Here is a 13669-nt window from a genome sequence, read left to right as displayed (position 1 = left end):
TCGGTGACTGAGGTCGAGGTTAGGGTCGGGGCTGGGTTAGGGGTCTGAGGCCGGGATAAGGGTTGGGGGTCGGGTTCGGGGCTGAAGCCGGGTCAGGGGCTGGAGCCGAGGCCATGTCGGGGTCCAGGGCCAAAATCTGGGACGAGGTTTGGAATGAGGTCAGGGCTGGGTCGGGGTTTGGGGTCGAGGGCTGAGGTTTGTGCTAGGATTCGGGGCCACGATCTGAGTTCTAGGTCAGAGTCTTTTTTATGGTGAAGATTGTATAATTTTACTAATGATGTTAATGTAAGTCAAAACCAAATACATTATTGTGCTAAATAATACTATACAACCCAATATATTATAATATGACGTACCAAACGAGCTTTTATAATTTATCAGTGAACATTTATAATTAAGTCGGCATTGTTAACTTAATTTTCTCATATTTTATTGTTTTCATTTGTAAACAAATTTCGAGAAGATAGACATGTTGATTTTTGTTCTTCTTTTCACCGTATCATTGTATTAACAATAATGTTCTATTTTGAAAAAAATATATTGCATGAATTGCTATTTAACTAAATAAGTAAATATAGATTCCAATCACTAACTTTTGTTAAAACTAGATTTCAAAATTATATTTACTCTTATAGTTATTGCTTGAAATAGACAATTTTTGTTATACATGTACACTTTGTGATATTAGTGATTGCAATTGGATGCATAAACACTCATGATTCTCACACTACATCGATGCAAAAATTTAACAAACCTTAAAAAATTAAAATAATTATCTAAGACTGCGCCTGTATAATACTAGTATATTGTTACGTGCGATGCACGTATGCTATGTTTTATATTAAATATTATATTATGAGTTCGGAAAGAAATAAATGAATCAAAAATAAATAATATTTAATTTAAAGAAATTTGAATAATAAATTTAAATTAAACTTTTATGTCCAGTATAATAGAGTTTAAATTAAACTACAAATGTTAGTAAAAACATATTGGAAACAATAATAATAAGGTTATATATATATATATATATTTATATATACTAGGTGAATGTACGTGCCGAGCCACGTATTGCTAGTTTCATTTAAAATTTTGGTTTTTTTAAGATTTTGAATGTATTTTATTTTTAAAGATTACAAATTTTTTGTTTGAAAAAATTAAATATTTATATTTGAGATATTATTTAATAATGTATTAAAAATAATATTAGTGTAATTATAAAATTGTAAATAAATTTATTATTGGAGTAGTAGATTATTCTATTTAGTTCTTTTTTTAACATAGCATTGTAATGTAAGTTTATATCTATAAATATTCTGTAAAGTGTTAATATTATATGAACATCTCCATTTATAAAACTAAAAAGTGGGTCAATGACAGAAGTGGTATATCTGCAATCATACAAAGATAGAAGTGGTATTTCTGCTTCCTATGCTTATCTAGAGAAAACATTAGATAAGTGAGGTTAACTTTAATATATAAAGATTTTTCTTTTTTAAAAAATAAATAAATAAAATTATTAATATTCTTCCAAGATAGGTTTGTTAGAGAGATATGTGGCTAAGATAATTTTTTTAATTTAAAAAGAGATTATTAATATTTAAAAGATTGTTTAATTTTTTGGGTTTAATTATTTATTTGTTAACGGGAGATCAAACCTAATCGTTAAATTTAACAGAATATTCTTTTATTTTTAAGTATATTCTGTTAAACCAAGAAATGCCGTTAGATAGACACTTTTAATATATAAAGATATATATATTGTGAAATGAATAAGATTATAATATTAAAAGTATAATAATCTGTAAATTTTATAGGTTTTTGAAAAGAGTAGCCTGAAATATTATTAAATAATAGATATCTTTGTTTCTAATTTTGAAAGTTAATAGAAATAATTCTATTGTGTTTTAAAAAAAAATGAATAGAAAGAATATACAAAGTTCAAACAAAACATTACTCAGGTAAAACTAAAATGAAATAATGTTTATGAAGATTCTTTTAATTTTCTATTTCCTGTAGATAGAATGGTAAAATGTTTGTATTTCACACTTCTCATTTTCTCTGGAACTACATATAACTTATTAAAAAAATTAATACCATGAACAAATTAGAGAAAATGAGTGTCTCTTCAAATAAAGCAGTAAGTTAAAGTGGTTTATCTAATCTTATCCACTTGCAATTTTCTTGACGGATAACTTCTCCATAGTATTTTGAACAAAGCGATGTTCCTATAATATTAATTTGTGCCAATGAGAAAATCCATCCATCTATAATTTAACAAAAATATCACAATGCCAAATCAAAAATAGAGATTGGAGTGCCAAAATTCACAAATTTTCCATTAAGAGATAGGGACCGAGTGCCAAATTTTCTAAGCACAAACGTCATTTAAACAAAGAAGAGTACAACAAACCCTCAAACAAAGACAAGGTTCGATCTTTGAAATCATATCATTACTTCAGAATAAACAAAATACAATTAACTATTAGATACATTCCTCAATTGACAATATAATAATCCTTTCCAAGCCAACCAACAGAAGAATTATCAAAGATCAACAAAGTAAAGCACATAACAGTAAGACAAATAACAATATGGACAGTGGAGTCTATCAATAAGCAGTATGCTATGATTTAGTCTGTCATAAAAAAATACTTTTATAATTAAATATAGTTATTAATAACAGAACTGCAATCGATGAGAAAGAAATATGAAATATGTTTCAGTAGGTGAAATTGAGAGAGAGAGGCTTTTGTTGTGTTTGCCTGTATGGGTGATGAATGGGTTAATCGTAAAGATTGTTTAATTTTTTGGGTTTATTTTTTGAAATTTGAATGAAACAGTGAAAAAAATTTTCAAAAATTGTAGTTTGTTAGAGAGATATGTAAGTTAATTGTAAAGATTATTTAATTTTTTGGTTTAATTATTGAGTTTATTTGTTGAAATTTGAATGAAGCCGTGTAAAAAAATTTCAAAAATTGTAGGATTTGTTAGAGAGATATATGGGTAAGATATTTTTTTTAATTTTAAAAAAAGATTGTTTAATTTTTTGGTTTAATTATTGGGTTTATTTATTTGTTAACGTTTAACATTAACAGTCTGTTAACTTAATGGTGTAAGGCTAAATAAAAAAAAAACAAATCGTTAAACTAAGAATCGTTAAACCAAGAATTGCCGTTAAATATGCACTTTTAATATATAAAGATATCTATTTAGACCATTACTATAGAGCACTAAAGTATTTAGTATTACTATGAAGTGATGTCATATAATTAATTAACAATTCTTTATAATTTAATATTACACATTTAAAAATGTTAAGTACCATAGATACCCTTTAGCATTTCTCATCCATTTAATATCAAAAATCTCTCATTTTGTTTATTTAGTTACTACAAAAACCACTTCAGTGACCCACTGCCACTAGCGAGAGTATACGGCGCAACAACTTCCAAAGCGTCTCTGCTTTTTTCAACATGATAATTATACAAACTTATTCTTCTGACTTCTTGAATTCCCACACTAAATCAAATATATAAACATATCATTAATCTTTATTCAACACCGCTTTGAATCAATACGTATAGGTGAGACTTGAGAGACTAATCGACACAATTACAAAGATGGTGGTGGCAGTGTACTTAGTTTCATACTCTGATCAGACCATAGAAGCAACAGTCACCAACGAGGCTTCCATAATCGAATACTGGTGGAACATCAATGTCCTTGACTCCATTAATATTGATCCCAAACCACAAAAGATTATAGGTCTCAACTGCAAATGGGGTCTTAATAACATTAACCCAAAAAGCCACAAAATTTCTATTATGCAGTTCTGTGTAGGCACCAAGTGTCTCCTTCTCCAACTCAACCACATAAACACTTTCGTCATTACTCGAATTTTGAAGAGGTTTTTCATGACCGGTTCCAACAACATCTTTGTGGGAATTGGAGTTGAAGATGTCGTTTCTAATCTACAACATGAGTATGGAATTTTATGTTGTGATGATGAAGATGAGATGTTAATGGAGAGGGTGATTATTGATGTGCGTAGTTTGGCTAAAGAACGTTACCCTTTTAGCTTTGGTGGAAGATCGGAGTGGATTGGCCTCAAAACACTTGCTTATCAATTGGTCAAGCTTCCTAGGTCCAAACAACGTAAGAATAATAATGTTGTTTATTCAACTCTTGATTTTGAGTCTTTGAAGCTTGAGAAGGAGATTGTTAAGAGTGCTTGTATTGATGTTTATGTTTCCTATAGAATTGGTCACAAGCTAATTAAGGAAATCTAAATGTACGTTTCTGATTTGATCGATTCCAAGGGTCGTCTTTTACTCTATTAAACTGATCTTTATTTAAAGTATCAATTTTAGTAGCTTCAATGTTACAAATTTAGATTATGCAGATATATATATATTTATATATATATATTTCAAATTTCTCTATACATTCCGATGATAATGACAGATTTTTTTTTATTTATTTACAATAAATATAGGACTTGAAAAAAAATTAACTAGAAATTGTTTGCTAGGACCATAATTAACTAGAAGTTTTAAGGATATAAAATTGAACTTTTGAATATCAAATTGGTACATATATATGCGGTATATTAGTTCAGGACTAATACAATAAGAGTATTGTTATTAGACATTAATAGTGCTTATTACTTTTAGATATATCGCTTTACGATTAACTAATAATATTTCTTAAAAGTTATTATATTAAATTATATAAAATTTAATTTTTATTTAATCAATATTAATATTGACACATAGAAAATGCTAGGTATTGGTTTCTTTTAGCGTTTCTTATATGATAATACTTTTTTACAATTTTTTTTTTTTGATAAATACAATTTTATTGTTTTGACAATAGTTAACAAATATTTTAGTTGGTCAAACCATGTCAGGCTGACACATTTGTTTTACTTGCCACAAATAAACCAAAAGTCTTAAAAAAGAAAAAAAAAAACAGATATATTGCCACACAACATTGTGCATGAGAGAATAGATTATCTTTACAAATATTATAGCTAGCTCACGTGTTTAAAACAAAACGGTTTTTAAGGATTAGCTTTTTAATTATAAGCAAATATATATCATTTTCCGTTAGTTATTTGATAAGACCATATGGTGGTTTTCACCGTTTTTATCATGGCTTTCTTTTTCATTGTCTTTTGGTCTTTTTGGTTATTATATCCAGTTAATTATGACTAACTCACACAGCTGCACACGAATGGTGATGATCAGGTTTCTAAACTCTGAACTCTTCTATATATAACCTTATTTTTATTGAGAAGTATGACATAGTTTTGTGAGAGAACAAGCTCTTAATTTTTCACGTGTTTTAAATTCTATAAGCAGGGAATAAAGTAATCCTATAAGTGAAACTGACCATATGGCACAAAGAGACAAAGATCATCATCTTGAAATTGATCTCGAAAGTGGAAGAAGAACAACCTCATCATATGAAGATCATCAAAATATGAAAGCAATTATATTTTCAAAAGTTCTACGTGGTGTTTTGAGCTTTGTTATTGGATCAATCTATAATCGTCGAAATAGGCTGATCAATTTACGTACCAATTTGGCAAAATCTGGCTATTGTAAGGTTAACAAATATGAGAAGGTCGAGTTAGTAATAGATAACATTAATAAGAAAATAATTGAGAAAGACACAAGTATATATGGTGGTGATCAAGAATGTTCGTGTCATAAGAACAAAAATAGTAAAATCAATTCAAAGAGGCCGCCGAGGCCTCCACTAGGGCCAGCATTAGATGCTTATGATCGAAAGTTGGTGAGAGAGATTGTGCAACTTCAACTAGCCAAGAAATCAAAGAGGGCATCCATGGAAAAGAGAAGAACAAAATCAGATAAGGCATCATCTTCATCATCAAAAAATAGTGTTAATAGTTGCTTATTCACAATTATTATCCCAATTGTGTTCTTCTTAATTGTGTTAATGTTTCGGTGTAAAACTCCAAGTTTGTGGTCCATTATTGGTTTTGACCAATTTTTACCCTTTTATAATTAATACCATTGGTGTATCTTGAGACCTTGACTCTATGTATTTTATTTTATTATAGTGGGAAGTATTACTTAATTAATTTTATAATTAATGAATTAATTCTATATTTCATTATTAGTATATCTTATCACCATTTTAATTTGAATTTAGATTATGTTATTTATTTTGGAGAATACAATCTCGTACGTGATGATCTAAAATGACTTTGTATTTAAATTTAGGCTAGCTTATAATGTTAGACTTTTATTTGGGAACTTACATTAAATTTTATTGGTTTTATTAAAACTTGGGTTGATTGGATAGTTAACAACTTGTGTTAGCCCATGTTGTTGGTGATCAATTGTTAATGGGCTTAGCATCCGTGAGTAAAGTCTAGGTGAAGCGAAGTGTGGGCTTTTCTAGTTGATCGAAGCCTTTGATGAGCGAGCCCACCAACTAGGGTTTTGTAGCTAAGTCCCCTCCCTAACTCTATAAATACATATTGTCTCATCACAATTGTATACCTTTTGATAATCAGAGAAAATAAACTGCTTCTGATTTAGATATCTAGGGAGGAAGACTTAGTTGATAGTATTGCACTATCAAATTGGAGTAACTGCTGTGGATCAATCGTAGATAATTGCTATGGATCAATCAGTACACATACCTAATTATTATATCTTATTATTGTGTTCTATGTTATATACAAATAGATCTTGGGTTAATTAATGTTAATTTATCTAACATGTGGTATCGTATTGCCTATTGTATATGATTTAGAACCTATAATTAGTATAATTAATTTGTATATGTTAATTATCCATAATTTCATATCAATTTCGTTATTATTTTATGTGCAATTTTTCGTTTATAAATCTTAAAACTTTATGTGTTTTATTGATCGTTAAATTCTCTATCAATTGATATATTATATGCATAAAATCATTGTGTATATTAAGAGAATTTTAAATTTAAAGTTTTAGGGTTTATATGATTATAATGTGAAATTATAATTGTGTATTTTGATTTTATCGTTTTTAATCTAAAATTGATTATAGATATCTCATTATTAATTGTTTATGAATGTTCTTAAATGATTAATTTTGTATTTTGATTAAGATTGATATTCCAAATCAATTTTTTTTATGTTCCTTTTTTTTGTATAGCTTTTCTTTAGATCTATTGTTTTTTAGCAATTAATACCCGAAATTAGTAGCTTAGATTGATTAGAAATTACATCCCGAGCAAAACCCATCGAAAATCCATTGTTTTCGTCGATTTTTGGCCGGAAAACGTGCGTACCCGATCGGGGCCGACCGGTCGCGCGACCCGCCGGAAGATCCGCCGCAGCTTGAAGACAACTCCCGCCCGCGAAGCCCACTCGCGCGGTGCGGCGCGTGGGGGCGCGTGGGGCCGGGAGGTCCGTTTTCGACGATTTTTTTTTTCAGCGTTATTAGAATTTAATTTCTGATTTTTCTATGATTTTTAATTAATTTTTTGACTCCGTTTAATAATTATTATTATTTTAATGATAATTATGTAGTTAAAAAATTATTAAAAATAATTTTTGATGATTTTTCGAAATCTGTCGATCATAGAAAATTTTTGAGTTTCTTCTCGTCCCATATGACATAGTCACTCTCTTGTTTAATTTATCTTGACTATGTAATCTCCACCAATATTCTTTATTTCACATTTTTCCATTAATTGTTGTTCTAAAGTTATAAAACTTGATTATTTGATATAAAAATAATGTGTTATGGTGGACACTTTATTTTTTTTTATTATCAATATAATAAAAGCAATTATATATCTCTTTTGGAAATTTGGTTGAAAATTATTAATTTTCAATGATTGTTTTATCACCAAATTTCACATGTTGAAGAAAATATTATATTTTTGGTTGACTATATGTGTAATTACTTGCCCAAAGGTAGTATTTACATATATTAGTTCACATTCCATGAAGTGAGTTAATATTAAATGTATATATTTTAATTATTTGCCCAAAGGTAATAATTTAAATATATAAATTTATTATTATTTTTTGCTTGAATTAATACATATTTTTAAGAAATTTATTTGCCCAAAGGTAATAAAATTCTTAAATGATATGTATTTTTTTCTTTGTTGTTAACTTCATGAAGGTAGATCATGTGTGTGTTATATTCTCACCCCAAAGGGGAGTTTATAATGACCAGTTGATTCTACAATATTTTCTAATACATTGCTCATATTGCTTATTCAAGTTTTAATTTTTTGAATTTTTCAGTCTCCTTTTCTGTGAACAACAATAATGCTTCCATCCATATTTTGAATGCTTCCAACTACAAGACATGGAAACGAGATGTGGAATTTACTTTAGGCATAATGGATTTGGACTTGTGCCTACGAGAAGAAAAACCTGCTGATCTTACTGACTCCAGTACAGCTGCCGAGAGAACTCATCATGCACAATGGGAAAAGTCAAGTCGACTTAGTCTTCTTACTATGAAAAGATCCATTCCTGAACATCTATTGAGTGGTTTGCCAGACACTACAAATGCCAAAGAGTTTTTCAATGCTGTAGAAAAACTATATGACACTGGTGAAAACTATTTGAAAGTTTGGACATCTTATGGATGAAATGACAACCATTAAGTATGATGAATTAAAAGGAGTGCGTGATTTTATTCTGAAATTGGTGAATGTTCAGACCAAGTTGAAAGATCATAATATTCCTCTTCCTGACTCTTTCATTATTCATCGAGCTCTTCATGCTCTTCCTGCCTCTTTCAGCCTTATCAAGACAGCCTACAACACTTACAATCAAACATGGACTATCAGCGATCTAATTTCTCAGTGTGTAGCTGAAGAAAGCAAGCTTAAAAGGGAGAAGAATGAATCTGCTAACTATGTTTCTCACCTCAAGCCCAACAAAGGAAAAGGAAAATTCAAGAATAAAAATGATGGTGCTACTAAACAGAATGGTAATGGTAAGGAGCATAAGAATAAACAGAAGAATAACAACGGAAAGTCCAAATACTCTAATGTGAAGTGTTACTTTTGTGAAAAATTGGGGCATCGGAGAACAGACTGTCACAAATTTAAGACTTGGTTAGAAAAGAAGCAAGCACAATCAGGTAATCCATTGGCATGTGTTTGTTTTGAATCTAATCTAGTTGATGTTCCTATTGATTCTTGGTGGTTAGACGGTGGTGCTACTGTTCATGTTTCTGCTTCCTTACAGGGGCTAAGGGATCTCAGGAAGCCAAGTGAGAGGGAGTCCAAGCTTAAAGTGGGCAATGATGTTGGAGTTGACGTTATCTATGTTGGAACATTTATTCTTGAATTACAGTCTCGTGATAAGATTATTCTGAACAATACTTTTTATGTTCCTACTTTTAAAAGGAATTTAGTTTCGCTTCCGCTTTTGGTTAAACAAGGATATTCTTTTCATTTTGCAAATGATAATGTTGACATTATGCTTGACTCTCGAATTATTGGAAATTGCTTTTATTCTGATGGTCTTTACAAGTTGTCATTGGCTCCTTTAGATTCCTCTTTTAATGTTGTGAATACTGTGGGTAAAAGACCTCATATTAAGGAAACATCCTTATTGTTATGGCACAAAAGATTGGGTCATATTTCCAGAGAAAGGGTTGATCGTTTAATTAAATCTGAAATACTTCCTCCTCTTGATGCTTCTGATTGGGATACTTGTGTTGATTGTACTCGTGGAAAATTGACTAAAACAAGAAAGAAGACTGCAAACCGCAGTCAATCTTTATTGGAAATTATCCACACAGACATCAGTGGTCCTTATTCCACCACGTTGTGCAGAAACAAGTATTTTATCACTTTTATCGATGATTTTTCTCGTTATGGATTCACCTATTTAATTAAAGAAAAATCTGACGCCCTTGATAAACTCAAAATTTTTCGAAATGAGGTTGAGAAACAATTAGGAAGAGTCATCAAAGTTGTTCATTCTGATCGTGGAGGAGAATATTATGGTCGTTATACAGAATCTGGACAACACATGGGGCTTTTTGCAGAGTACTTACAAGAAAATGGTATAGTTGCTCAATACACTATGCCTGGTTCACCAGAGCAAAATGGCGTTGCTGAAAGGAGAAATCGCACTCTCATGGATATGGTTAGAAGTATGATGAGTAGAACAAATCTTCCAGAGTTTTTATGGGGTGAAGCACTTATGACTGCAACTTATATTTTAAATCGTGTTCCCAGTAAATCTGTTCCCAAGACCCCTTTTGAGTTACGGACTGGGCGGAAGCCTAGTCTGAATCATCTTCGAGTATGGGGTTGTCCAGCTGAAGTAAAGATTTATGATCCTAATTTGAAAAAGTTAGATCCGAGAACAAATCGCTGTTATTTCATTGGTTATCCAATGCGCTCAAAAGGCTATCGCTTTTACTGTCCCACTCGTGGTATGCGAATTGTTGAATCTCAGACTGCTAAATTTCTGGAATTTGATGTTGATGAAAAAATTCCTTCAACATCTCTTGAAATGGGGGAGTCCTCTAAAGGAATTTGTATTCCTATGTCATTTTCAAGAGATGATAATAGTAGTCTCCATCCTACTCCAGTTGGTAATGCTCCCATTGTTGATGAATATATTGCTCCCGATATCGAAGATGATGAAGGTCCTATTATTGATGAAGGGCCTATTAATGATGAAGCTCCTATTGTTAATGAGAATCTTGTTATTGAAGAAATTCCAGTTGTGGAAGATGTTATTCAAAACAATGATCAACAAAGAGAAGTTATTCCAGAAGTACCTCCTCTAAGAAGATCTCAGAGACAAAAGAAGTCAACAAAGTGTCATGATAATTTTGTTTATCTTGGAGAAGGAGAATATGATATTGATCATTTTGTGGATCCTGTCACTTTTAGTGAAGCACTTAATAGTCCACAATCTTCAAAATGGTTAGCAGCTACGGATGATGAGATCGACTCCATGAAGAAAATGGTGTATGGGAGCTAGTTTTATTACCTGATGGTTTCAAACCAATAGGTTGTAAGTGGATTTTAAAGGCTAAAAGGGATAAAAAGGGACAGATTGAAAGGTTTAAAGCGCGTTTAGTGGCTAAAGGCTTTACTCAAAGAGAAGGTATTGATTACACTGAAACTTTCTCAATTGTTTCCACTAAAGATTCATTCAGAATTATTATGGCCTTAGTTGCGCATTTTGATTTAGAGTTGCATCAAATGGATGTTAAAACTGCTTTTCTGAATGGAGAATTGAATGAGGAAGTATATATGTCTCAACCTGAAGGCTACAAGGAGAAAGGAAAAGAACACTTAGTTTGCAAGTTGAAACGATCCATTTATGGTCTCAAACAGGCATCTCGCCAGTGGTACTTGAAGTTTGACAAGGTTGTGACATCGTTTGGTTTCGTAGAGAACAAGTTTGATCAGTGTATTTATATGAAGATCAGTGGGAGTCGTTATATTTTTCTTGTTCTTTACGTAGATGACATTTTACTTGCCAGCAGTGATTTGTCACTACTAAATGAGACCAAAAATTTTCTGTCTTCCAATTTTGATATGAAAGATCTTGGAGAGGCATCCTATGTTTTGGGGATTGAGATCCATCGTGACAGGAATCGAAAAGTTCTTGGCTTATCTCAAGAAGCTTACATTAATCGTGTGCTCAAAAGGTTCAACATGGATTTGTGTAAAGCTGGTTCTGTTCCTATTCTGAAAGGGGACAAGTTCACTAAGCAACAATGTCCTAAGAACGACTTGGAAAGAGGAGCAATGAAGAACATCCCTTATGCAAGTGTAGTAGGGAGTTTGATGTATGCTCAGGTTTGCACTCGACCTGACATAGCTTTCGTAGTAAATGTTCTTGGGAGATATTTATCTGATCCTGGCCTTGATCATTGGGTTGCAGCCAAGAAAGTTTTGAGATATTTGCAAAGAACGAAGAGTTTTATGCTTGTGTATAAGCATGTTGACAATCTTCGAGTTGTTGGTTATTGATTCGGATTTTGGTGGTTGTGTAGATGATTTAAAGTCAACTTCGGCTATATTTTCACCTTGGCGAGTCTTTGCTATTTCTTGGAAGAGTGTCAAACAGACTTTGATCACGTCATCTACTATGTATGCTGAGTTTGTTGCATGTTATGGGGCATCTTTGCAAGCTTTGTGGCTGAAGAATTTTATTTCGGAGATACGAGTGGTTAATTCTATTTCCACACCTATGCTAATCTATTGTGATAATAATCCGCCGTTTTCTTTTCAAAGAATAACAAGATTAGTAGTGCTTCTAAACATATGGAAATAAAGTATCTCACTGTCAGAGATTTGGTCAAGAAAGGAGACATTGTTATTGAAAATTGCAAGACCGAGTCGATGTTAGCTGATCCTCTAACCAAAGGGTTAAGTGCCGTGCTGTTTAATAAACATGTTGTTAATATGGGCATTTTAGAATCTTTTGATCTTTTGGGTTAGTGGGAGTTTTGTTTTCTGTTTGTTTTTAGAAATTATTATTTATAATTTTCTGAATAAAGTTATGAACTACATTTTATGTTTCAATATTTTATTATTGAATGGATATGTTTTCAATTATGTTTTGTTATATTCTCGAGAATGATTGAATTGAAAGCATGTGGTTCATATTGTTGTGATCATTGTCTTTTAAATTTATTTGCTTATTGACAATGATATGTTGTTGGCTTAATTCTTTAAGCAAGTTTAGTGACACTTACTTATTTTAAGTGGTGTATGTTTAATTTCACTGGCTTATTTATTAAGCATCACGGTATCAGTGAAATTGAGGACTGATAAGGATATTATGTTATTTTAAATTGATCACATGTTGAACATAATTCCTTACCACACTACTAGACTTATTGACCATGTCGATTTAATACTTTGGTATTTGTGATTATGAATGTCTTTTGTTGAGCTAAAAACAATATGACTGTCATAGTTCATTATCAAAGGTTAAATTGGACCGGTATGTTGAGATGCTATCAGAGAACTATCAGTTTTTAAAGTGGCCACAAATGTTTTCCTGTTGTTCAACCCATGAGTCGTTTTCAAACAAAATTATTTTGATATATAATATATATGTATTAAAATCAATGTAGCCCAAGTGGGAGAATGTTAGACTTTTATTTGGGCTTACATTAAATTTTATTGGTTTTATTAAAACTTGGGTTGATTGGATAGTTCTTTGCTGTGTTAGCCCATGTTGTTGGTGATCAATTGTTAATGGGCTTAGCATCTGTGAGTAAAGTCTAGGTGAAGCAGAAGTGTGGGCTTTTCTAGTTGACTGAAGCCTTTGATGAGCAGGCCCAGCCCAACTAGGGTTTTGTAGCTAAGTCCCCTCCCTAACTCTATAAATACATATTGTCTCATCACAATTGTATACCTTTTGATAATCAGAGAAAATAAACTGCTTCTGATTTAGATATCTAGGGAGGAAGACTTAGTTGATAGTATTGCACTATCAAATTGGAGTAACTGCTGTGGATCAATCAGAGATAATTGCTATGGATCAATCAGGTACACATACCTAATTATTATATCTTATTATTGTGTTCTATGTTATATACAAATAGATCTTGGGTTAATTAATGTTAATTTATCTAACATATAATGGTTGTAAGATTTACATAATACTATCAGCTTATAATAATAGAAA

The 13669-nt window shown here is 31.2% G+C and overlaps 1 protein-coding gene across 1 annotated transcript; it reads left to right on the top strand.

Annotated features, from left to right (window-relative positions):
* The first annotated feature begins 3623 nt into the window (after positions 1-3623).
* Positions 3624-4292, top strand: LOC133033267 (uncharacterized). Its single transcript, XM_061107965.1, has one exon. The coding sequence runs from the start codon at positions 3624-3626 to the stop codon at positions 4290-4292; it is 669 nt and encodes a 222-aa protein (XP_060963948.1).
* The last annotated feature ends 9377 nt before the right edge of the window (positions 4293-13669 follow it).

This window comes from Cannabis sativa, unplaced genomic scaffold (genome assembly GCF_029168945.1).
Source record: "Cannabis sativa cultivar Pink pepper isolate KNU-18-1 unplaced genomic scaffold, ASM2916894v1 Contig3, whole genome shotgun sequence".
In the NCBI taxonomy this organism is placed as follows: Eukaryota; Viridiplantae; Streptophyta; class Magnoliopsida; order Rosales; family Cannabaceae; genus Cannabis; species Cannabis sativa.
Note: the sequence above shows the minus strand (reverse complement) of the source record. Positions and strands in the feature narration are given on the sequence as shown.